Source organism: Lissotriton helveticus (assembly GCF_964261635.1).
Source record: "Lissotriton helveticus chromosome 1_1 unlocalized genomic scaffold, aLisHel1.1 SUPER_1_unloc_16, whole genome shotgun sequence".
Lineage (NCBI taxonomy): Eukaryota > Metazoa > Chordata > Amphibia > Caudata > Salamandridae > Lissotriton > Lissotriton helveticus.
In genome coordinates, this window is record NW_027611655.1 from 3,732,880 (window position 1) to 3,758,899 (window position 26,020).

Sequence of the window (26,020 nt, forward strand, 5' to 3'; positions counted from 1 at the left end):
AGGATCTTGCTATGGCCAAAAGATCCTCCTTGGGGCCCCTTTAAACGCTCGAACACCGGAGGTCCCCAGGGAACAAAATATGGATAATGCACACATGGTCATTGATCAAACCATTGCCCAAACTGATTCACCCAGACAGGATCCGGCCCAAACTCCCCCACATACCCAAACGATCCAATAGGACTTTCAGTGCGATTGGACACATCCACCCTGGGAAAAACCCCGGAGAGACCGATTACCCGCCAGTATCATGGTAACCGCACGGGTGCAATTCCTAAGAAAAAGCAGCCCATTGTAAAAAAGACTAGAGCTAGATCAGTTAAAAGCCACAGAAAACACGTAACTCCATCAAGCCCAAAGACGCTGATACGCAAAGTTTAACTGTAGTACTCGACTCACCTATGCAGTTGAGAAATTTAGATGGTAATACTGTCAGGAATAGGCCCTTCCAGGGATGAACAATCGACATGGGAGGACTGCCTATGCACGAAAATTACTGCACATTTGAGTGCCATACTACGTCCACTGGAAGAGAGGCTTGCCAGTATTGAAAGCCAACTATTTAACTTTGAACAAGTAACAGTGGCCACCCTAAATAGTTTGGTTAACAATGCATTAGTTCAGGCCAACAGGAATGTGTCAATTGAAGTGGGAGGTGTTGCGACGCACGAAAATCTTGCCTCTTCTGTGACAAAACAGGTTGTCGTTAATCCCACTGAACCCACGGGGGGAGCAAATGCCTTGCCAAATATATTGGGTGGGGGGTTTAGGGCTGACAAGCACACAGTGTCCAGTAGTGTAGGAGGAGTACAGATTGACACTACTTCTTATGATTGGCGTGCCACTTTGGATGCAGGTATAAGTAGGAGAACTCGAAATTAACCCCAAGTGGACTTGCCACCTGAAGTCAGTCCCTATTTAATTATTCTCACAGGGGTGCCAGAAATTAGAACGTCGAATGTTGAATCATATTCAACCTTAAAAAATTAAGTTATTCATTGGCTTAATGCGTATAGACCCCTCCCTCAACATATGAATACTGAAATATCTATGGCCCGAAGGGTGGGTTGGGTAGGGCGTACTCCCAAAACTCTAACTGGCGATTGTATATTGGTCAACTTCAGAGACCCACATATTATAGACTATATATGTAATTGGAAATCAGCTAGTGTAGGCACAAAGATAGAAGTCAGACCTCTCTCCTATTTTTATCCCAGTAAACAACTGAGAAACCCAGTTGAGGGTTGGCCCCTTGTATCTCATCGTCGAGCGGCGAGGAGAGGGAAGAACTGGGATGGCCACCAACCACTTGTCCAGAATCAGATTTCATGCTAAAATAGCTTTAGTGGCATGGACCAGGTCGACTGACTCACTAGGGTCAACCAGGATATACAGGATGAGGCCCAGACTAACTGTGTGGTTGTTGAGGATGGCCAGAATCAGGTGGAGAGAGACCAGGTATGTGAGTTGCCAGGAGCCCAGTATCCCCCAATAGGGACCCCCAGGAGTGGTAACATGCATGTTTTGGATAGGGCGGTCGATGATTACTCACCAATATTGTCCCCACCAACCATCGGAGTTGATAATTTAATGGGGAGAGTTAATATCACAATGGATCGCACACGGTCCAGCATATGGAACTCAAAGTGTATGTCAATTCTATCATGGAACGTGGCCTAAACGATATTAAAAAAAAGACAGAAGGTCGCAGTGGGGTTGAAATCAATGGAAGCTAACATCGTCTGTATGCAAGAGACACACATTGAAGGATCTCAGCAATATTTGCTTAAAACACTGGGGTATAAACTTATTATTGCTTCAACACAGGGCGTACGAACTAAGGGGGTGGCGATTTTAGCAAAAGGGGGCGGGCTCCAATTCAATAGAGTGTTGTCTGATAAATTCGGCAGATGGGCAATTGCTGAATGCCTGTATAATAGTGGGCTAAACAGACTGACACTTTGCACCATCTATGGGAGCGTTTCAGATGAACCAGAGATGCTGATTGATATATCCAACGAGCTAACACACTGGCCCCTACCCCTCATCATCTGCGGGGATCTCAACTTACATCTGCCAGGGGATTGGACAATTGGTCCTGATTACAAATATCATGGTAGGAAACCAAGAGTTTTCCAAGCACTAAAAGATTTGTGCATTGTACATGGTCTAATAGATGGGTGGCAACATAATCATAATGGAGAACCCGGATTCACCTTTTATTCATATCCTCATTCCCGACATGCACGGCTAGATTATATGCTTATGACGAACTCATTGAAATCTTTGTGTTCGATAGAAAAACTTCCACGTGTACTGTCGGACCATAATCCACTAAGGCTGAATTTACTATGCACCCAGACTAGTCGTCCATTTATGAACTGGACATTTGAGAGGGCATTATTGAAGAATGAAAATTATTGTCAACACATGAGGGGGTGGATCCCGGGATTTATCAAGGACAATTTGGGTAGTGCGCCTATTGCAATAGTGTGGGACGCCCTGAAGGCCGGCATAAGGGGAGAGACACTGCAATTTTCAATCAGATCAAATAGGGAAGGTAAACTCCATATGGCAGCATTACAAGAAAATCTGAGTAAAATTGAGAAGGACTTGATTATAGCAACACAACAGGGCCAGGCGATATATAATGTTTTGACCCAGGTAGCTGTAGCTATGAACCTTATATCAGAAATATTCGTGGAAAAAGCCATCATCAAAGCAGAATTACAGAAAGAGAAAGTATATGAGCTAAGTGAACAGGTTGGACATCAGTTGGCAGTACGTATAAGAGAGGATATATCAACAAGCACTATAAAAGAAATTCAAGATCCAAGATTAGGTTTAAAGTCGGAACCATCTGAAGTAAGGGCATCGTTCCAGAGATTTTATTAAGATCTATACACAGAACCTACTGTGGGGCTGGGGGACCCTGATTTATATCTAAATACAATCCCAGGGACTAGATTTGAAAAAGAAGATCAGGATATACTGGATTATTTACCTACTTGGGTTGAGATTCTCCATTCTTTAAATTCGCTAGCTAGTGGAAAGGTGGCAGGATTGGACGGGATCCCGACAGAATTCTACAAGAAATTTGCTGACCAATTAAAAAGAATAATGGCAGAACTCTTCATTCATATATTCCAGGGGGAGAGCCCACCGGCCTCATGGTCAGAGGCTAAGATTGTGGTGTTCCTGAAAAAAAATAAAAACCCTCTTGACTTAGGATCTTACCGTCCTATTACATTGATCAACGGTGATTCCAAAATTTACTCGAAACTTTTAGCAACTAGACTTGCACCAAAAATAAATAAAGTAGTATCATATTACCAGCATGGGTTTATACCAGGAAGGTCAACAACTGACCATATACAATGAGTAATCTCTTTATTTGATTACACGGAGTCAACAGGAGACCCTATGGCGCTTATCCTGCTGGATGAAGAGAAGGCATTCGATCGGGTCTCCTGGAGATTTTTATGGGCTGCAATGTCTCATTGAGGAATCACCAACAGATTCATCAAGGCTACCCAAAGGCTATACAATAATCCAAGTGCCAGGGTATTGGTAAATGGGCTTCTATCGGAGAATTTTGCGATTTCAAGAGGGACAAGGCAGGGGTGCCCTTGCTCCCCTCTCCTTTTCGCAATTTACATTGATCCATTCATCCGATGGCTGGAGAACCTTACATCAATCCCCCCGATTCAAATACGCAACCATAATACTAAAATCTTAGCATACGCCGATGATATCGCGCTTGTTACTAGGGATACCATCTAGCTATGCCGGTGATAGAAGAAGAGGCGTATCGGTTTGGGCTAATCTCGGGCTATAAATTGAACTCCAATAAAACCGAGATTGTTCCTAATAACAAAATTACGATGAGAGACTCAAGAGCAGTGATAGAAGTGGGCGGGGACGGAAGGGCACGGCGTGCCCCTACTGCTAAAAAATTGTTCAGTCCGTTCCCCTACTTCTTGCTTTCAAAAAAGCGTCCCGGGACGGCAAGAATAGTCCAACTTTAAAATGATAACTTTTTTCTTTCCGCTTCCAGGGGCTGCTCGCACTTCTCTGTTGTACTCCAGAGGCTGCAGCAGCCCCCGCCCCCCCTGAGCTCGCACAGACCGAGGGCGGGCCATTGTCATTCCGATTGAGGCAGATTAGCCCCTTTAGAATGACAATGTGCCCGCCCTCTGCCTTTAACATATCAAGTGCCCCTGAAATCGGAGTTGGTGATTAGAGAGGAGCTTTCCCCAAGCAGAGTACTGTGGGGAACTTGACACCTTTGTCAATGTTGTACACGGAGAGAAGTGAACTGGGCAGGAGCAGTGACCACAGTGACCGGACAGAAGAGGCGACAGGAAAGGAGAGGTACTAGGGCAGGAGAGGTGTCGGGCAGGAGAATTGACAGGGCAGGAGAGGTGACGGGGCAGGGGAGGTGACGGGGCAGGGGAGGTGACGGGGCAGGGGAGGTGACGGGGCAGGAGAGGTGACGGGGCAGGGGAGGTGACGGGGCAGGGGAGGTGACGGGGCAGGGGAGTTGACGGGGCATGAGCTAGAGCAGTAACCGGGCGTGAGCGGTGAAAGGACAGGAGCGGTGAAAGGACCAGGAGCGGTGAAAGGACCAGGAACGGTGAAAGGACCAGGAGCGGTGAAAGGGACAGGAGCAGTGAAAAGGACAGGAGCAGGGGACAGGAGCAGGGAACAGGACAGGAGCAGGGAACAGGACAGGAGCAGGGAACGGGACAGGAGCAGGGAACGGGACAGGAGCAGGGAATGGGACAAGAGCAGGGAACGGGACAGGAGCAGGGAACGGGACAGGAGCAGGGAACGGGACAGGAGCAGGGAACGGGGCAGGAGCAGTGATGGGGCAGGAGCAGTGATGGGGCAGGAGAGGCGACAGGGCAGGAGAGGAGACAGGGCAGGAGAGGAGACAGGGCAGGAGAGGAGACAGGGCAAGAGAGGAGATGTGGAAGGAGAGGCAACAGGGCAGGAGAGGTGACCGGGCATAAGAAGTGACGGGCAGGTGACATGACAGGCAGGAGACATGACAGGCAGGAGAGGTGACGGGCAGGAGAGGTTTCGGGCAGGAGAGGTGACGGTCAGGAGAGGTGACGGGGCAGGAGAGGTGACGGGGCAGGAGAGGTGACGGGGCAGGAGAGGTGACGGGGCATGAGCTAGAGCAGTAACCGGGCGTGAGCGGTGAAAGGACAGGAGCGGTGAAAGGACAGGAGCGGTGAAAGGACAGGAGCGGTGAACAGGGCAGGAGCGGTGAACAGGGCAGGAGCGGTGAACAGGACAGGAGCGGTGAACAGGACAGGAGCGGTGAAAGGGACAGGAGCGGTGAACAGGACAGGGGCAGTGAACAGGACAGGGGCAGTGAACAGGACAGGGGCAGTGAACAGGCAGGAGCAGTGAACAGGCAGGAGCAGTGACGGGGCAGGAGCAGTGACGGGGCAGGAGCAGTGACGGGGCAGGAGCAGTGACGGGGCAGGAGCAGTGAAGGGGCAGGAGAGGTGACGGGGCAGGAGAGGTGACGGGGCAGGAGAGGTGACGGGGCAGGAGAAGTGACGGGGCATGAGCTAGAGCAGTAACCGGGCACGAGCGGTGAAAGGACAGGAGCGGTGAAAGGACAGGAGCGGTGAAAGGACAGGAGCGGTGAAAGGACTGGAGCGGTGAACAGGACAGGGGCAGTGAACAGGACAGGAGCAGTGACAGGGCAGGAGCAGTGACGGGGCAGGAGCAGTAACGGGGCATGATAGGTGACGGGGCAGGAGAGGTGACGGGGCAGGAGAGGTGACGGGGCAGGAGATGTGACGGGGCAGGAGAGGTGATGGGGCAGGAGAAGTGACGGGGCAGGAGAAGTGACGGGGCATGAGCTAGAGCAGTAACCGGGCGTGAGCGGTGAAAGGACAGGAGCGGTGAAAGGACAGGAGCGGTGAAAGGACAGGAGTGATGAAAGGACAGAAGCGGGGAACAGGGCAGGAGCGGTGAACAGGGCAGGAGAAGGGAACAGGGCAGGAGAAGGGAACAGGCCAGTAGAAGTGACGACCCAGGAGAAGTGACGGGCCAGGAGAAGTGACGGGCCAGGAGAAGTGACGGGCCAGGAGAAGTGACGGGCCAGGAGAAGGGAGGGGCGAGGAGAAGGGAGGGGGCAGGGGAAATGACAAAGGAGGAGTGTTGATCAAGCAAGAGTACTGACTGGACAGGAGCATTGAAAGGGCAGGAGCAGGCGTTTCCCAGGGCGACTGGAAGGGTAGGGGGCCAGTTTAGTTTGGGGGGACCGGTTTTGTACAAGTGCAGGAGTTTTAAAAACACTGCAAAGTTCTATGTATATTCAGCAGGTTTTGGTCAACAATACAAGTGCCAAGATAACTTTGGTGATCAATGTACCTGCTGGAGAGAGATGGGAGCATGTTTTGTCTAGTGGCTGTTTTACTCATCTAAGGTAGTGCAGAGTGGTAATATGCCTGCTGCAAAGAACATGTACCATGCATATCAAAGAGCAATATGTTATGTGCATAGTTCAGTGGGTACTGCTTGGTGTTCACTTCCCGAATGAAAGGCCACTTGAATACATATGGCCTGGCAGTTCGGGCTGGACTGTTCACATTGGGCGCAGGATCAAGACTGATTTGTATTGGGCTCGGTCCAAACTGGAATGGCATGGTGAGCAAAAAACGTTGGATTTAAGCCCAGACCTCTGAACTGGGGTGAATGTATGACATTGTTCTGCCTTCTGTCCATCAATTGTTCTTTTTGCATTTGTCACCCCGAGTGGGACAGGTATGCTCAGAAAATAGTCCCGTGCTCTCCATGTCACTGGAATCAAGCTATCCTGGTCGATGAGGGCTGAAAGCCCGAAACCGGTCCTAGGATGCTTGATTCCGGTCCAGGGAGGACCTGGCCTGGCAGTTCGGGCTGGACTGTTCTCATTGGGTGCAGGATCAAGACTGATTTGCATATGGCTGGGTCCAAACTGGAATGGCATGGTGAGCAAAGAAACAATGGATTTAGGCCCAGATCTCTGTACTGGGGTGAATGTATGATATTGTTCTGGATTCTGTCCACCAGTTGTTCTTTTTGCTATATTATGATTGAGCAGCTAGCTGGCTGACATGAATATGAAGGAGCCTTTGTGGGTTTCCGTGCGTCTAGATTCTCCTGAAGAGTCCCTTTCTCTTCTGAGCCTTGCTTAACACATGTGTACATAAGGAGCCCTGTATTCATGACCTCAATGTTTGAGACGAAAAATAATCATGGATTTCTGAACAATGAGAGTAAAAGCATTAAGGTAACATGTTGTTCCTGCTTATATTTCACATGCTTTACATAAACCTGTATTCCCTATGCGTGTTTGCTTTTTCCTGAATTAAACCTCAAATAAACATATCCATTCTTTTAATTAAATAATGTTATAAGCTGTAACTGGTCAGTGAAATGATAAACGTACTAAAAATTGGTATGTTTGGCTATTTCTTTCTTTTTTTCTTTTTCTTTTTTGAGTTTTATATAGCGCGAACTTGACCCGAATCGGGTATCAGAGCGCTTTACATAGCACCAGTTACGTTACATGAGGTCACACATTCATTTTTGTTAGGCACGGGGAGATTAAGTGATTTGCCCAGAATCACAAGATGTTTTTGGCGTCATTACCAAGACTCGAACCCAGTGTTATCCAAGTCCGAGGTCGAGCGCCCTAGCCGTTAGGCCAACAACTCCTCTCAGATGTTTTTATCATACAAGTATTTTAACTATACAATAAAAAAAATGTAAAACAAATTTGCAACACCCATTTTTAATTAAAGATGTATTAAAATGTATATGAACATAAACAGTGAATCCCAAATAGTTTCTAAATAAAAATTGTAAAAATACTGATAATGTAAAATTAAAATCACTTTTATCACAACATATGTAAATGAGTCCTCCAAATTATAAACTCCACCCCCCACCCCTCGAATCCCCTAAAAAATGTAAAAACATTTTCTTATTCCTTTACAATCTAGCAAATAGAATTAAATGAGCCCTGGCATTCACACCCCTGACTCCGCCCACTGATTCAATCTTCGGTTATTCCCGCCCCCTGATTCTCCACCCACAGTTCCCCTACTTTTGTTTTCCCACTTCGACCACTGCTCAAGAGTGACCAAGGAGGCCGTATATTTAGGTGTTAAAATAAACGCGAACATTGAAAATATCGTTGTGAACAACATAACCCCTCTGATATTACGTACTAAGAAAGAGCTGATCCGACTGAATAATTTACATCTCACTATTGGTGGTCGCTGTAATGTGATCAAGATGAATTTTTTGCCCCGTTTTTTATATTTCTTTCGAACTATTTGTCTTGAGTTTCCTCCCCATATTTTCAAAACTATAGATTCTATGTTTTCTAGCTTTATCTGAGGATATAAGAAACCCAGACGGGCACTTAAATGGCTTATGCTACCAAAGGAGAGAGGAGGATTATCCCTGCCTAATTTTAAACTGTATTATTGGGCCACCGTTCTAAAATACTGTGTCAAAATGATCTCTCACCATCAAACCAGGCTACCGATCCCGACCCCGCAAGAAATTATACTACGAGAAGAATGTACTGGCTGCTTCTGGCGGCATGTAAATGATAGCTATTTTAAGAAAGTTAAGTTCAAAACTATTGCGGGGGTGTACAAAGTGTGGAGCAATGTACGTAGGCTCTTGGGGTTTGGGATGTACTCATACTATACTCCAATGAGTCTTAATAATGATCTACCAGCAATTTTTCTGGATAGCTGTATCAACAGATGGGTCGCGGCGGGAGTGGTACAGCTGGGCTGTTTTTATACATCAGAGGGCTTTAAGATGTTTGAAGAACTACATGTAGAATATAATATTAGCCACAGGGATTTATTTAAGTACCTGCAGGTTAGAGATTTTTTAGCAAAAAAAATTGGCGGAAGGTGCCATTTCAGGAACAATCAACTGATTGATAATCTCAGTAAAAATAACACACCTAAGATTGGGGAAATATATGAGTCCCTGAATTCAGTCTTTCCAGATGATTTGAATAAACAGTATTCTTTTTGGCAGATCAAATTGGGAGCACAGTCTACTATTCCCCGCCGCGCATATGAATTAACCCAAACATCATTAATGTCGATAAAACTACAAGCACAATGCTATAAAACATTCTTTTGTCTATATTATACACCTGAGAAAATTGCAAAATGGGCGACAGGGAAGGGTACTACGTGTCCACGTTCTGCATTATTTAGGGCTGATATTATACATGTGTTTGCAACATGCAACACGCTAAATATTCTGATCAAAGATATATCCGAATTCTTGTCTGAATTGTGCCAAATAAGAGTGGACGTCTCAATTGAAGAAATTATGTTGGGGGTCGCAAACTGTGAGCGGCAGGAAAATATGCAAGGGTTGATCTTTGTGGGCATGGCAATCCTCCGACTCTGTATTGCTTCTTCTTGGCTCGATCCCAATCCCCCTACCTTCCAACAATGGAGGGCTAGGCTACGACCTGCAGTCTTGAAGTTGCAATTTATAAAAATAAAGGATCTAACAAAAGAAAAAAGGGTCTGCAGATCTGGGCATCGTTGCTGCAGTGGATTCAGAGACATACATAGGCTGCCATATATCTATTATCTCGTATTACTATCTATTCATCATGATTTAACTGCTGCCTCCGCATATGTCCTAATGAACTTTAATGTATTAACCACAGATCTATGATTGTAATATGTCTTTTCGTATATTATTGGTCTTGGGGGGTGGGGGGGTGGGAGGGTGGAATTTGTGTGTATAATGGAAAATTGTCAGTAAAAAGATTTTTTTTAAAAAGGAATGTGGCAGGCTTACCAAACAAATTGGCCTGCCCAGAGTGAGGCACCTTTGTGGACGGCAGCGATATATATGTATTCCAAGAAACCTGGGCTAGGAAGGACCAATACAAAGTGGGTTTTGCAGCATATAATATTCCCGCACGGTGGGGAGGCAAGGGATGACCATCGGGGGGCCTCACCATTTGGGTTGGCCTACACTTGGGCTGCTCGGGCGAGATTATCCCGACCCACTCCGATGATATTCAGTGTGTTCTCCTGTCCTGGCAAAACCTCTACAAACTTGCCATCGTAAACGTCTACTCACGCCCAACAAGCGTGGCAAGCGAGTCTAAAACCATTGAAGAGATATCATTCTTCCTTGCCTCCCTTGGTAGGGACATACATTACTTGGTGGCCGGGGGCCTGAATTGCTACTATGAGCCACTTAGTGGTCTAAATGAGGGAGCCCTGACGGGCGAGGATGAACACTGGTGAATTCTGCCTTGCCAGTCCCCACATCCGAAGTCCTGGTCCCCTCTGGCCATTCAGATTACGACCCTAACTCTGAATAATTCTATCAGGGCTTGCAACGATTGCATGCCATCTGACATTCCGTCCAAGTGTACCTTTAACAAAAGGGGCCATGAGTCAAGACTGGACTACATTATGGTGGAGGCATGTTTATGGCCGAAGGTCGTTGACTTCGAGGTATTGTTTAGGGTGGACAGTGATAACAATGCACTGAGTCTGAGGATAGAGTGCCCACGGCCCTAGGCAAATGGAAAAGAAACAGGCCTGGACACGGTAGAAGGGTTGGCCATAACCAACAACAGAAGCAGAGTTAATTGGGATAGACTGGTCGCATCACGAGATGCACTACCTAAACTATATAGTGCAGTTGTACCTTTCTTCGAGAAGGTGGGCTCTTTAATTTCTCAGCCCGTGGTACCAGACTTTAACGATAACATGCAGTGCGTGCACCAGGATCTAGTAGCCTGCCTAACAGAATTTCTTAATCCCCCGGGCTCCAACAGGAGGCGTAGGATGCCTCTTTCTACGTGGTACAACGCCTCTTGTAGGAAGGTAAAATCAGAGCTTATCGGGGCCCTTAAAGATGGGAGAGATAAAACAATTATTCGCTCCCTAAGATCACAATACAAAGAAATAATGAACCATGCTAGGAAGGAGTGGGATATGGACAAATGGTCTAATCTCTCCTCCTCATTAGATGCTAGAGATGCACGTAAATTCTGGGCTATAGTCAGTACAGGGTCAAGAGAGCCTAGATCCGCAATTGAACCCAATATAGAGGCGGGGTCTGGGAGCTCCATTTTAAGTCCCTATACACAGTAGTTGCAGATCTAGAAAGTCCACTGGTACATACATCTAGACTGGGGGAAGGCGATGAGCATGAATTCTCAGTCGAAGAAGTCTTTACTGCCATAGGGAATTTGGCCATGGGTAAGGCCCCTGGCCTAGACAGGCTCCCCGGTGACTTATTCAGGGATCAATCGTTGATTTGGGCCCCTTACTTCTGTGCCCTTTTCAACACGATTTTGGGAGGTATGGAGATACCAGGTACTTGGTTGGAAGAGGAGATTGTCCCAGTCTTTAGGAAGGGCTCTCCTCTGCTCCCAACCAATTACAGGCCCATTAGCCTCATAGATGTGCCTCAAAAAACCTTCCCCCGACTACAAGAGTGGATTGAGGAGCATGATATCCTCAGTCCCTATCAGGCCGGATTTAGGAAAAAAACATCTACTGTGAACCAGATTTTCCGCCTCATAATGCTATTCTGGAAGACGGCCATACTGGAGGGTGGCAGCCTCTATATGGTCTTCGTGGACCTCTGGTCCGCGTTCGACCTAGTACCTAGGTGCAAACTGTGGGCGGTGCTCTTGTACATGGGAGTTCCAAACGCAATACTAGTGGTACTGATAAGGCTGCATACACAAAACTATGCACAGGTTAGATGTGGGAGGGATGGGGTGTTGTCGTCCCGGTTTCCAGTTTCCAGGGGGGTGAGGCAGGGGTGCGTCCTGGCACCAACCCTGTTCTGCCTTTATGTGAATGGTGTCATATGGCACTTGGATGCAGTTCCCAACAACGACGCACCCAGATTGGCAGGCAGGAGGGTGCTAGCGATAATGTTTGCCGATGACACCCTCCTGCTTTCCAAGTCCCCCATGGGGATCCAGCGGGTGCTGGATGGATTTATCGACTTTTGCCATTGCCGTGGACTGGAAGTCAATGCCGATAAGACTAAATTTATGATTTTCAGTCCTCCGGCATTCATCCTCCCAACTCCGCTCCTGGGCATGGTTAGATTGGAGAGGGTACAGAATTTTCAATACCTGGGGGTGACGATCAATGAAAATCTTTCCTGGGGTCCCCAACAGGTGAAATCTCAACTCAAACTTTCCCAACTAGTGGGTGGCATCCTTAAAATGACAAATACGTCTACATTCAAGCCAGTGAGCCCCGCCTTGGAGATCTACAAGGTTAAGGTGAGGGCATTGGCCCTTTATGGTGGGGCACTCCTGTAGACCGGGAATTGTTAATGTGGAGAATAAGTTTAAGGCAGTTACTTGCACTCCCACACAGCACTCCTCTCCTCCCACTGAGATTGGACTTAGGACTGAGTTTTAGCCAGGATAAGCAAGCTCTGAAACCTTTGGGGTTTTGGCGCAGGCTATGGATAACCCCAGAACTGTCCAATTATAGTCTTGAACTAAAGGATGTCCTGTGTCATGGTAGAGCAGCAAAAATCCCCTGGCTTGCATTCGTGAAAAACAAACTAGGGAAAATGGGAATATCGGACCTCTGGTATGATCCAGACCGGGCATGCATGGGGGTTTCAGGCAAAATGCTTGCAAAGTCCTTCATGGATCACAAACAGAATATATGGCTGCATGACTCCAAAGCTGGCTCTTTGACAACAACCTTTTTAACACTCAAACACTCTTATGCCTTTGAGGAGTTTTTGAATGTTATCTATCCAGTAGGAGCAAGGAAGCTTTACATCCAATGGAGGCATGGAACACTGCCACTAGGGGCATTTGTAGGCAAGTGGTTGACTTCCACGAGCAAATCCTGTCCTGGATGCGGCGCGACCAAGGAGGATGAACTGCACAGGCTCTTCTTCTGCCCCGCTTACAGAAAGGCCAGAAAGCATTGGCTGGTACCCCTATGTAAGAATTTGGGATTTGATAAATGCTCTGTTGCAATGAGTGTTTAAGACTGACACATCACCACATATAGTGTTTGCACTCTCAAAGTTCCTTTTAGCAATGTGGTTCATAAGATGTTCCCTCATCAGAGCGGTACCCAGGGTTGAATCTACATAGTGATTGCATAATTCGCTTGATAATCTGCTTTTATGAAATGATAATTTTATGTTTTTTGCTCATGTACACTGTTTTTACTGTAATCTTTTATGACTGAAAAAATGTCGAAATAAAGATTCAATGAATAGTAAGAAGGTTGAGTCCTTTCTTTTAGCCGTGGAGCAAAAGCTGCTTGTTGTAGGGGACTACCGTCCCCACAACCAGTCCATGAAACTACTGACTAGAGTAGTCAGTTTCCAGTAACATGTCCCTGAACACCTACTAGCTCTTCCTTCTATGTTTGTGTTCCTTCTGAGCCCCTCCTTCTCCCCTTGGACCCACCAACGATGTTTGGTCTCTGTGTAAAGGCGCTTTCATGTACTAGATTCATGTGAGGTGCAGAGCCCATTTCAGGTGTCTCCCTTGTATCTATGTAGCCTCTAAAGTTGTGTGCTGTTCCATAACGTTAGTGACAATGTGCATTCTCTCCTCTCACTGTATGCCCCGCCGCTGCTGTTTAGAGTCACTCCTTGTATTGAAATTCTTTGTAAAGCAGATGCCACTTATAGGGAAGATTATAATCTCTCTGACACCACTTGGTACGTAATATCCCATACATGGGCCCAACAAAAACCAGACTCTGCATGATTTACTATATGGTAATACTTCCCTAAAATATTGCTCATTTTGCCCATGCTTCAGTTCATATAAAACTAGTCTTTGCCCTCCCACCCTCTTGTCCACACAGTACCCTGGATCCCGCCAGCTATTACATGCTCACCTCTCAAGAGAACTTACAGATAGAATAGAAGTTTTCTTGCTGGTGGACACAGAGCACATCTGTTAGTAACTCCACTGGGTGCAATCCTATTGGTGCCTGGCCTGTGTTATTGCATTGCTTGCATTAGATTCTCCACGTGCCTGGCCTGTGTTATTGCATTGTTTGTATCAGATTCTCCACGTGCCTGGCCTGTGTTATTGCATTGTTTGCATCAACCCTAGTGCCTGGCCTGTGTTATTGAATTGTTTCCACCAACCCTGGTGCCTGGCCTGTGTTATTGCATTGTTTGCATCAACCCTAGTGCCTGGCCTGTGTTATTGCATTGTGTGCTTCAGATTCTCCTAGTGCCTGGCCTGTGTTATTGCATTGTCTGCATCAGATTGTCCTAGTGCCTTACCTGTGTTATTGCATTGTTTGCCTCAATCCTAGTGCCTGGCCTGTGTTGTTGCATTATTTCATCAAACTATTCTAGTGCATGGCCTGTGTTATTGCATTGTTTGCGTAACGTTTTCCTAGTGCCTGGCCTATGTTATTGCATTGTTTGCGTTACATTTTCCTAATGCCTGGCCCATGTTATTGCATTGTTTGCATCAGCACTAGTGCCTGGCCTGGGGTATTGCATTGTTTGCATAAGATTCTCCTAGTACCTGGCCTGTGTTATTGCATTGTTTGCTTCAACCGTAGTGCCTGGCCTGTGTTATTGCATTGTTTGCATAAGGTTTTCCTAGTACCTGGCCTGTGTTATTGCATTTTTTGCATCAGATTCTTCTAGTGCCTGGTCCATGTTATTGCATTGTTTACATCAATCCTAGTGCCTGGCCTATGTTATTGCGTTGTTTGCATAAGATTCTCCTAGTGCCTGGCCTGTGTTCTTGCATTGTTTTCATCAGATTCTCCTAATGCCTTGCCTATGTTCATGCATTGTTGTCATCATATTCTCCTAGTGCCTGCTGTGTCATTGAATTGTTTAATCAGATTCCTTAGTGCCTGGCCTGTGTTATTGCATTGTTTGCATAAGATTCTCCTAGTGCCTGACGTGTGTTATTGCATTGTTTGCATCAGTTTATTCTAGTGCTTGGCCCATTTTATTGCATTGTTTGCGTCAGATTCTCCAAGTCCCTGGCCTATGTTATTGCATTTTTTTTTTTAGCAGAGTTTTATATACCGCAAACTTGACCCGAAGGTATCGGGTATCAGATCGCTTTACACGAGCACCAGTTGCATTACATGAGGACACATTAATTTTTGTTAGGCACAGGGAGATTAAGTGATTTGCCCAGAATCACAGGATGTTGCGCATCCTTGCCGAGACGCGAACCTGGTTCCACAGATTTGAGGTCGACCATGCTCGCCATTAGGCCAACTCCTTTCTCCATTGTATTGAATTGTTGCATTGCATTGTTTGCATAAAATCCTTCTAGTGCCTGACCTGTGTTATTGCTTTGTTTGCATCAGATTCTCCTCGTGCTATTGCATTGTTTGCGCCAGATTGTCCTCGTGCCTGGCCTCTGACTGCAGGGACACTGCACTCTTCCTGCAGTTTGAATCTACTTCCTATTTATGTAGCAACAGACAGCACAGCATGTCTGCCAGAGATATTGTAAGGTCAGAAACAGTACATAGGTAAGTAGGTATGATGGAAATCAAACTGTTGAGTAAGATTTTCAACAAAGAAGCTGCTTTGATAGACGGCAAAACATCCATGTGCAAACATCAGCAGTAGGTCAATGGTACATGGAATTCAATTCAATTCAAAAAATCTTTATTTCGATCACAGATCATAAAAGATACAACAAAAACAAACATTTTAAAAACTTATTAAACATGAAGTGATCAGTGATAAAAATCATTAAATATTAAATAAAACACTCGGGGAAATCGCTGAAGGAGTCCGTTATACCAATCTTTTCAGCATGCGAGTTCGAGTAACCCATAATGCAGTTAAAAATTTTGACAGTGCAAAAACTACATAAGGGGAGAGGTCAGATTTTAGAACTCTATACGCAGTATGAAAAGATCTAAATCCCAGGTTCCTAAGCGCAGGGACTAGCCAATATTTTCTACTTCGGTCATAACCCCTGCAGAAGAAGATTGCGTGGATGTCATCCTCTTTCGGGTAGGCACACATCGGGCACGATGGTGTCGTAGAACACGCTGTCCAAGACGCTGTGTACGAGGCCAAAGGCAGACATCCATAGCGCCACTGGAGGAACAATTTCCTTGTTAATGCGGGGGAAATATTGTCCAATACCTTTTCAAGAGAGTATGTAGCAACAGACAGCACAGCATGTCTGCCAGAGATATTGTAAGGTCAGAAACAGTACATAGGTAAGTAGGTATGATGGAAATCAAACTGTTGAGTAAGATTTTCAACAAAGAAGCTGCTTTGATAGACGGCAAAACATCCATGTGCAAACATCAGCAGTAGGTCAATGGTACATGGAATGATAATGGTAGATTGATTTACACTTCTGTGCAGTACGTGTCACTTATTATTCTTTTCTTCCACTCTCATTGGATTGTAGTAATTTTAAATATCTTTACATCCAACAGAAAACCATCCTTGAATGTATGAAATGACCATCTATAATGAAGCTAATGTTGTAAGTCTTCAATAATAGCAGAAATAATGAGCTACAGTATTCAGCAAAACATCAGTGCAGTCAGCGACAGAGGAACCTGCACACAAACTGACAGATCCCGGATGAAACATCAAGGGCAGTTCAGTGATTGTAAGAGGCTGAGCTGTGCACCTGCATGCCACGAGACGAAGAAATGACCACTACAAAATTAAGGCAACAACAATAACCAACAACCTCCTGTATAAACAAGAGTACAACACCAGCTTTGATCGTGGGATCAGTATAATGTGATTACGGCAGAGCTCTGTTTTCTAATATAATGACAAGCCATCATTTAGTACTCTAGGTGAATTGTAAGCTCTTTCTGGGTAACTCACAACAGCCAGAGAAAAGCCCAACAGAGCGGAGCCAGACAATTGACGGGTAAAGGAAGGAGGAGTTCTTGTATCTACAATACAACAGACTATCGCAATTTGCACTGGCCAAAAGGAAGATACATCTTTACCCGCAAGCGTGCATAGCCATAATCCAATCTAAAGGCACAATCACCTACAAAGACACCTTCTACGTATTAGGAGTGTGACAAATATTTGGTGGCTATTGCATTTTATTGTTAAAACAGAAATCAAATGTGTAAAATACCGCACACATATAAAGTGTGTGAGAAAAAACACAAGTGCTTTATCAGCCATATTGGCCCATCAGGAAATACAGTCAAGGGATATAGACAAATATATACCCAACCCACAAACACTAACCAAGAAAGAAGACTGACACACATGCAGCAAGAGCTTTAGTTTGTCATCACTACTCAAGCTTCATCAGCACACGAACACAGGACAAAAACCTTTCAAGTGCAGTGAATGTGTAAAGAGCTTTAGTCACTTATCAAACGTCCAAATTCAAAAGCGAATACACACAGGAGAAAAACCATTCAAGTGCAGTGAATGTGTAAAGAGCTTTAGGCGATTATCAGTGCTTCAAAGTCATCTGTGAACACACATGGGGGAAAAACCATTCAAGTGCACTGAATGTGCAAAGTACTTTAGTAACTTATCAGAACTACAAAGACACCAGCGAACACACACAGGGGAAAAGCCATTCAAGTGCAGTCAATGTGTGAAGAGCTTTAGTCAGTTATCAAGCCTACGAAGACATCAACGAACACACACAGGGGAAAAGCCATTTAAATGCAGTGAATGTTTAAAGAGCTTTAGTCGATTATCAGTGCTTCAAAGCCATCAGCGAACACACACGGGGGAAAAACCATTCAAGTGCACTGAATGTGCAAAGTGCTTTAGTGAGTTATCAAACCTTCGAAGACATCAGCGAACACACACGGGGGAAAAGCCATTTAAATGCAGTGAATGTGTGAAGAGCTATAGTCAATTATCATCCCTACAAATTCATCAGCGAACACACACGGGGGACAAACCCTATCATTGTAGTGAATGTGACAGTAGTTTTCGTGACTCTTCAGCATTAAGGAATCATCAGCAAACTCACACAGGAGAAAAACGATTCAAGTGCAATGAATGTGGGAAGAGCTTTAGTCGATTATCAGACCTACAAAGACATCACCGAACACACACAGGGGAAAAGCCATTCAAGTGCAGTGAATGTGTAAAGAGCTTTAGTCAATTATCATTGCTTCAAAGCCATCAGCGAACACACACTGGGGAAAAGCCATTTAAATGCAGTGAATGTTTAAAGAGCTTTAGTCGATTATCAGTGCTTCAAAGCCATCAGCGAACACACACGGGGGAAAAGCCATATAAATGCAGTGAATGTGTGAAGAGCTATAGTCAATTATCATCCCTACAAATTCATCAGTGAACACACACGGGGGAAAAACCCTATCATTGTAGTGAATGTGACAGTAGTTTTCGTGACTCTTCAGCATTAAGGAATCATCAGCAAACTCACACAGGAGAAAAACGATTCAAGTGCAATGAATGTGGGAAGAGCTTTAGTCTGTTATCAAGCCTTCAAAGACACCAGCGAAGACACACATGGGAAAAGGCATTCAAGTGCAGTGAATGTGCAAAGAGCTTTAGTCGCTTATCAAACCTCCAAACACATCAGCGAATACACACAGGGGAAACACCATTCAAGTGCAGTGAATGTGCAAAGTGCTTTAGTTGCTTATCAAACCTCCAAACACATCAGCGAATACACACAGGGGAAACACCATTCAAGTGCAGTGAATGTGCAAAGTGCTTTAGTCACTTATCACAACTTCAAACACATAATCGAACACACACAGGGGAAAATCAAATTCAAGTGCACTGAATGTGCAAAGTGCTTTAGTCATTTATCAAGCCTACAAAGTGATCAGCGAGCACACACGGGGGAAAAACCATTCAAGTGCAGTGAATGTGTGAAGAGCTTTAGACAGTTATCAGACCTACAATGTAATCAGCAAACACACACGGGTAATAAACCCTATCATTGCAGCGAATGTGACAGTAGTTTTCGCAGCTCTTCAGCATTAAGGTGCCATGCCATCAGCGAACTCACACAGGAGAAAAACCATTCAAGTGCAGTGAATGTGCAAAGTGCTTTAGTTGGTTATTACAACTTCAGAGTCATCAGCGAGCACACACGGGGGAAAAACCCTATTATTGTAGTGAATGTGACAGTAGTTTTCGCTTCTCTTCAGCATTAAGGTATCATCAGCAAACTCACACAGGAGAAAAACCATTCAAGTGCAATGAATGTGGGAAGAGCTTTAATTGATTATCAGAGCTACAAAGTCATCAGCGAACACACAGGGAGAAAACATAGAAGGGCGCTGAAAGTGTGAAGGACTTTTGATAGAAGACCCGACTAGCAGTAAAGAAGAAAAACAGATAACAGTATTTTCAAAGTTAGAAAAGTGTTTGTTTCCAGAGATTGCTCACTTGCGTACACAAAGATAAGCAACATGATGCACCAGGATACACATTTGGAGGCGAGCACAATGTGGATTAAAAGGAAAGAAACATTCTTAATTTTTATTGGGTGAAGAAGAGATGCAAAGAAAAAAATGAAATCGCACCTGATCACACTTCCTGTAAAAAGCAACACTGAACAATACTGGGACTAACAATGGTATTTTCAGCTAACTTGTGGGATTAGTGATAAAACCTATAAACCCAACACACCCAAAGTAGGCATGTCAGGGCTCTGGAGATGGAAGCTTCATTGGTAAAATGTATGTATTACTTTTAACAAATGCCACTGCAGTATATGTAATAAACTAAAGCGAAACACAGGTGTTCAAGAAATAACCTATTTTTAGATATAAAAGAGCATATAAAACTTTATAAATACAAAAATATACATTGTTTTTAAGTAACATTTGCTGAACCTTTTACACACTGTTATCGGTTGATTGATCAGCTCGGGCCTTATAATTGAGTGTGAACCGCGGCTCCTCCCCGACTTGGCTCTCCCTATTCATTTTGCGACTTGCTAAACTCTACTTTTTACCATAATTGAGCAACTGTAAGCAGCAGACTCTGTTTGAGGAATGTGGTGAAATAGTGAAATTCCACATCAAAAGCATATATGTGCCAGGACAATCTGTTGGACTCCGAGCAAATCGTCTTCCACACTGATTGTCCTTTGTCCTGAAATGTGCCTCAGGATTTGTCATATGAATGCCAGCAGTGACATTCATGATGCTAAAGCTAACAGGAGTGTGTGGGAGATAGAGAGGGGGAAAGATACAGAGAGCGAGAGAGACAAAGAAAGGGGGTGAAAAAGAAAAAGAAATGGAAGGAGGGGGAACGGCAGGTGATTTGTTTTCAAATAGAAGAAGCAGCCGAAAACTTGTCAATGTGTGACATCACCATAGAAATGGGCTGAATACCCGTGAATTTATATAATTATTTTGAATATCTATAGACCCATGTCATTTAATAAACAGGGCACAAATAAGGAAAATAGTGAAGGAGCCCATTATCATATGCAAATCACAATGATGTCACAAGTAGTGACGTCACAAGAAGTGATATCAGGCCCTTATAATAATTTTCACATGAAAGATCGACGGCCTGTTTTAAAAACAAAAAGCAAGAAACATAAAATATTCTAAAAAGAAGATTTTGGTATCAGTTTTTATAAATGATGTGTTTTTCCCACTATCAGTTTGTAACTAAACTCGGAAATGACTGAAAGTGTAAATATTTTTAAACAGATATGTGGAACTTGTAACTTACATTTTTAAACAGTTTTCAGCGAATAAATCAAAAGTGCTTTTAATTTGTGTTTGTTTCCTGACGTTCTTTATCCAGCCCCTAAGCCCCAAAGTGTTTCACATTTACAGTGTATTAAGCAATAGAGGGGCTGATTTCTCTGTTCCTCTCATGCGCCACTCACACAAATAAATAAAGGGATCACTGCTAGTGGGACGGACAGTTACAAACACTCTGAGGCCTGTGTCTGCAGATGCAAGAAACAAAGTAACAATTCCAAGTCGCAGGCTAAAGAGCTAGGTGGAACTGTGTCCCTTTTCTAGATAATAGTGGGGGCACCCCTTCAAACTGTGTCAACCCCCGACTTGTGCCGTGCTGAAAAAGCAATAGTGAATTTGAGTAATTTACAATGAATTGAAATGAGAGAAAGAGAAGAAGAGAGCGAGGTGCAGGACATATTGAAGAAATAGAAAAAAGAGACACAAGATTTTACCCTGTTCTGTGTACTAGCACTTTACGTAAACAAGTTATGCTGTGCGTTGTGAACAGGCTGTCACCCCCTTTGTATGTAAATGAGCTTCTGTAACCAGACACCCCAGGCTCCCATCTCTTCTAGCGTGGATGATAATGTGAGCACTGTAAGGTGATCACAAACAAGGGCTCTACTGAGAAATAATTGGCTTCCAGGTCTCACAGCTGTGGTTATGTAGTTCATTATTAGTTAATTTACTTTAATGTGCAGCAATTCTACAGGTTACTTTTTTTCAATATATCGCTTTATATCGATTGTTGCTCTCCATCAGTTAAAGGTGAGGTGCGATGTAGGATTTGTTGTTAGTGTTCCTAGACCAGGTCTCAATCCCTTTGTCCTCGATTTGTCGGCATGTGTTTTGTCCACACACTGGTCTAGGATGGACCTTCTCAAGGTAGAAGGCGCTGTAATAGGAATAATAAATCAGATATATATGAAATTGTATGTAAACAAATATGTGCCTTTTAGTTATCAGGCACCACCAGACTCACATCTACACATGTAATTGAGCACCAGACTAAAGTGACTCCTCTCTATATAAATATGTTCCATCAGTAATCAGGCTGATGGTTCAGCTGATACTCACAGCAAATAAAGTATCTGGGATTGCGCGCATTGGACAACATTTTAATTGTTGAAGTTTCACACAATGTCGCTGATGTGCTCAGCTTATAAGGTTTGTGGATATTGTGCACTGTAACCAGAACACTGAAGTTCAAACCAGGTCAAAACATAGTACATACATAATGCAAAATGTCACTGCCCTTCCCTTCTTGTTGACATCTCCAGGAGTTCCTTCTCTCTGGTGGCTGAAGAGAAAGAAGGTTTTCACACATTATGCTCGTGTCTGTGGCACTTCCTTAAGCGCATAGAGGAAAGCCTCATGGTTAATGCATTTGTTTTGCTCTGAGGGACAAGAATTCTTTGAACACCTTCCTGAACTCTCTGATAGGACTATGCCACTCTTAATGAATATGAGATCTTCATCAAAAAGCTTGACTTGCACTACCTCCCCAAAGTTTGTACTGTCCTTGTACGATATCACTTTGGGAGAAGGATGCAAAGGCAGGATGAGTCAGTCAAACAGTACATAACTAACTTGCATAATTTGGCTTCCATGTGCAATTTTGGTGCAGCTTAAGAGGAGTGCATAAGAGATCAGTTCATGTTGGGATGCGCCCTTGGCAAAACGAGAGACGCCCTGTGGAAAAAAGACATGGAATTGCTTCAAGAAGTGCTGACCATAGCCAAAAGTCCTGAGCATTCAAAAGCGTGTGTTGATGTCATACACAAAAACAGTTCAGGTGATAAAAACGAGAACATTGATGTGAAGGTGCTGGTGGATAGAATCGTTAAACACAAATCAAGCACCACTTTAAATCCCTATTACGCAAATAATTTTCAGGGGAAGATCTTCAGGTGTGGCAACCCTGGTCAAAGGGCCAACTTTAAAGACTGCCCATGCTGGAAGGCCATGCGCAAAACTTGTGAGAGAAAAGGTCACGTTTCAAAGAGCTGCAGAACGGGCAACAAGCATGAAAAAGTCATGGAAGTTGATCTTTATGAAGAATATTTGGAAGGAATCAATGTTCTCCCAGTCACCGGGAATGCTGATGATTGCCCTCAGGAGCTAGTTTTGAACAATGATGCTCCTGTGAGCATGCTCTTCGACTCTGGGGCCAAGGTAAGACTAGCCCCCAAAACATTTAATGAGCGTTATCGGCTGGGCAAAGTCACCCTTTTGAAGCCAGACATTAGACCAAAAGGTTAAGGTGTGGTGACTATTGAGTTGCTGCGTTATTTCTGGGGCACAATTGACTTCAAAGGGAGAGTCATCCCTGGTAAAATATATGTCTTGATGAAGCAGGACTCGCTCATAAGTTGGTCCCATCAACGTGATCTAAATATCTGCCTTGATCCTAATGAGAATCTTTCTGTCTGCCTAAAAGAATTTCCACCAGTTGGGGTTGTTAGTAATGCTAATTGAGACTGGATCAAGGAATTCCCTGAGGTCTTTGCTGGTGAACTGGGTTTGTCTCAAACATTATACATCGGATAAAGGTCAAATCTAACGCTGTTCCAAAAACAGTTAAGGTCAGGAATGCACCTCTGTTAGTAAGGGAGAGCATGAAAGTTCAATTAGACAATCTCTTAGCCAAGTGGATCATTCGAGAAGTTGAAGCAACGGAGTGGGTCTCTCCTGTTGTTATGGCCCGCAAAGCTAATGGGGAGGCTGCCTCTGTGTTGGCTCGAGGGTGCTCAACAAAGCAGTTATTGTTGATCATTGCCCTTTACCCAACATAACTAAAATGCAGTTATTTTTTCTCCTTGGACTTGACCTCCGCCTATCACCAGGCCAGGCTTCACTCCTCTTCAGAACATTCAGAACGTTCACTCCTCTTCCCAGGACATTACCTCCTTTGTAACACCCTTTGGTACCTTTAGATTTCTAAGAATGCCTTTCGGACTGATTTCTGTGGCCTCATTTTTAAAGAGGGTGATGGAGGGCATTCTTGGAGGCCTTCAGTGTGTCAAGGTGTACCCAGATGATGTGCTCATCTCTGGTGTGGATTTTGAGGATCATAATGGGAGGCTGAGGTCAGTATTGAAGAAGTTACGTGATGCTTACCGCACCCTTAGGGCTGACAAGTGCAAATTTAATGTCAAAGAAATAGAGTACCTAGGGCATTTTGTGTCCCCTGCAGGCATCAAATCCAAAAAGTCATTGGTAAACACCCTTTGAAATTTGGCCACCCCTATAAACAAAGAAGAGTTTGTAAAGTTTCTGGGCATGGCTGAATTTTATCACAAGTTTGTTCTGAACTTTGCAGGGAAAACCTCTTGTTTGAGGTCTCTCCTCCAGATGGGAAGCACATTTGTTTGGTCCAAGGGCAGGGAGGAACAGATGATGTTGAGTGGTTTGAAGGTGAAGAACTGGAGGAATGAATTAATGTGTGTGCGATTAGTTAAGGGTTGATATTCGTAAGTGAGTGGAGGGAACATCGCATGATCTATTTAGATTTGCTGAAAGTCCTCACCATGGTCACAGGTAGCTTGTGTGAGAAGAGGGACTGTGGAGAGGTCCTCGAAGTCTTTGGCAAGTTATGGAAGATCTGGCAGTGGGGGGGAGGGGGGGTCTCCTCATGCATGGTAGTAAGTTGGTTGCACCCCTTCCAGTAATGGATAAGCTAGTAAAGAGTGCTCACGCCTCGCACATGGGCATTGCCAAGACAAAGGAAAGGATCAAGTAAGCATATTGGTGGCCTGCCATGGATGTACATGTAGAGAGGTTAGTGCGTGAATGTGCTGAATGTGCGTGTTGTAACACGATATTTATGTGCAGGATGCAACCCATGGTTATTAGGGAACAGGCTACTGGTTCGTGGTGGACATTTCTGTAGATATTTTGGGACCTGTGTAGGAAGGTGGAATCTGACTACATGGTTGCCCCCACTTTTTTCTGGGTGGTTTGATGGTTTTTGACTTAGTTTGGCTGGGATCCTGCTATTCATGGCCCCAGCCTATCTGCTTTCTCTCTAAATTGATTCCATGTACTATAGGTAAACTCCAGTTTGGTTACTGGGGTACCCTTGTGAGTCCCTAGTATATGGTATACTAGGTAATAAGGGCATAGGTACCCCAGCGGCCTACCAGGGGCTGCAGCATGTATTATGCCACCCCTGGGAAGCCTTCCAAAATGACACCACAGGACTGCTACTGCAGCCTGGGTAAGGTGGTGCAGGCACCCCTTACTAAGATATAGGTTACCTATATCTACCTTAAATCACTACACATAGAGACCTATCAGTCACCCCTATGGCAGGCCTTATCAATCCTGAAGGAAGGGTGCTTGGTTTCATGTGAGAGGGTGCCTATGCATGAGCAGGGCCCCTCTGCAGCCTTTGGAACCTATTCTCTGGGGCTGTCCTGTAATGCAGCCTAACCATCTACTCTTAAGTGCATTATATCCTCGCTGAAAATGCTAACTTTGGTCTGGTTGCATGGAAACATGTCGTGTTTGGTGGAATCCTACCCCCCCCTCCCCACCCCCGCCAGGTCTGGCAGCAGCGGTAGAATTCCACCCTTCTAGAGAGAGAGACATGTACACACCTGTATACCCGGTACCAGTTTAAAAGAGATCTGGCATCACAAAATGGATGCTGCAGCCACAGACACAAGTCTGGCCTCCTGCTGCTGACCGATACTCCGGCAGGGGATGCCTGGAGAATAGGTTTCCTGTCGCAGGGAGCTGTAACCACCTCCCAGACAGGCTTTAGTGTATTGGGGCTGGGTGGGTGCACTCTGAAAGTGCTTTGAAGTCTGCACTGGGGACACATTTGGTGTCCCTATGCATAGTCCAATTCCAACCGGTTGCAGGGGCTACCAGCCCCCACTCTGGCACGAAACTGGACAAAGGAAATGAGTGTAGCCACCCCTCTTTCCGAACCCTCCCATAGATACATTAGTAACTTGTTAAACGCCTCAGCTATACAGATCTGGTCTAGTGATGGATCCTGACAGATTTTTATGCCCTCCGGGTTAGCCAAAACAAAAGTCATGAAAAGAGTGATCACATCGACCTTCTCCCATTTCAAAGTGATGCCATTGGATCTACTTATAATTGGTTTGGGAAATTTGGGGCCGTTTTGGGACTAAGGCACCAGCCATAACAGACCACTGGACAGTGTGGCAGGATCACTAAATTCAGTGAAGTTAGTTTTTGGTTTTGAAAGCCTTGAATTTAGGATCTCAGATTAGATGATATAATCTAGAGTAGATAGATATTCACCTCTA

The 26,020-nt window shown here is 44.7% G+C and overlaps 1 protein-coding gene and 1 pseudogene across 2 annotated transcripts in view; both read left to right on the forward strand.

Moving 5' to 3' along the window:
- Positions 1–20,443, forward strand: part of LOC144805601 (uncharacterized) — a 69,244-nt gene extending 48,801 nt beyond the window's left edge. For both annotated transcript variants that reach the window (XM_078672126.1, XM_078672124.1), the window contains exon 2: positions 16,485–20,443. In XM_078672126.1, the coding sequence (XP_078528252.1) occupies positions 17,516–18,349 (834 nt within the window). In that variant the 5' untranslated portion in view covers positions 16,485–17,515 and the 3' untranslated portion in view covers positions 18,350–20,443. The remainder of the gene's footprint in view (positions 1–16,484) is intronic.
- Positions 18,465–26,020, forward strand: part of LOC144805602 (uncharacterized) — a 53,023-nt pseudogene continuing 45,467 nt past the window's right edge.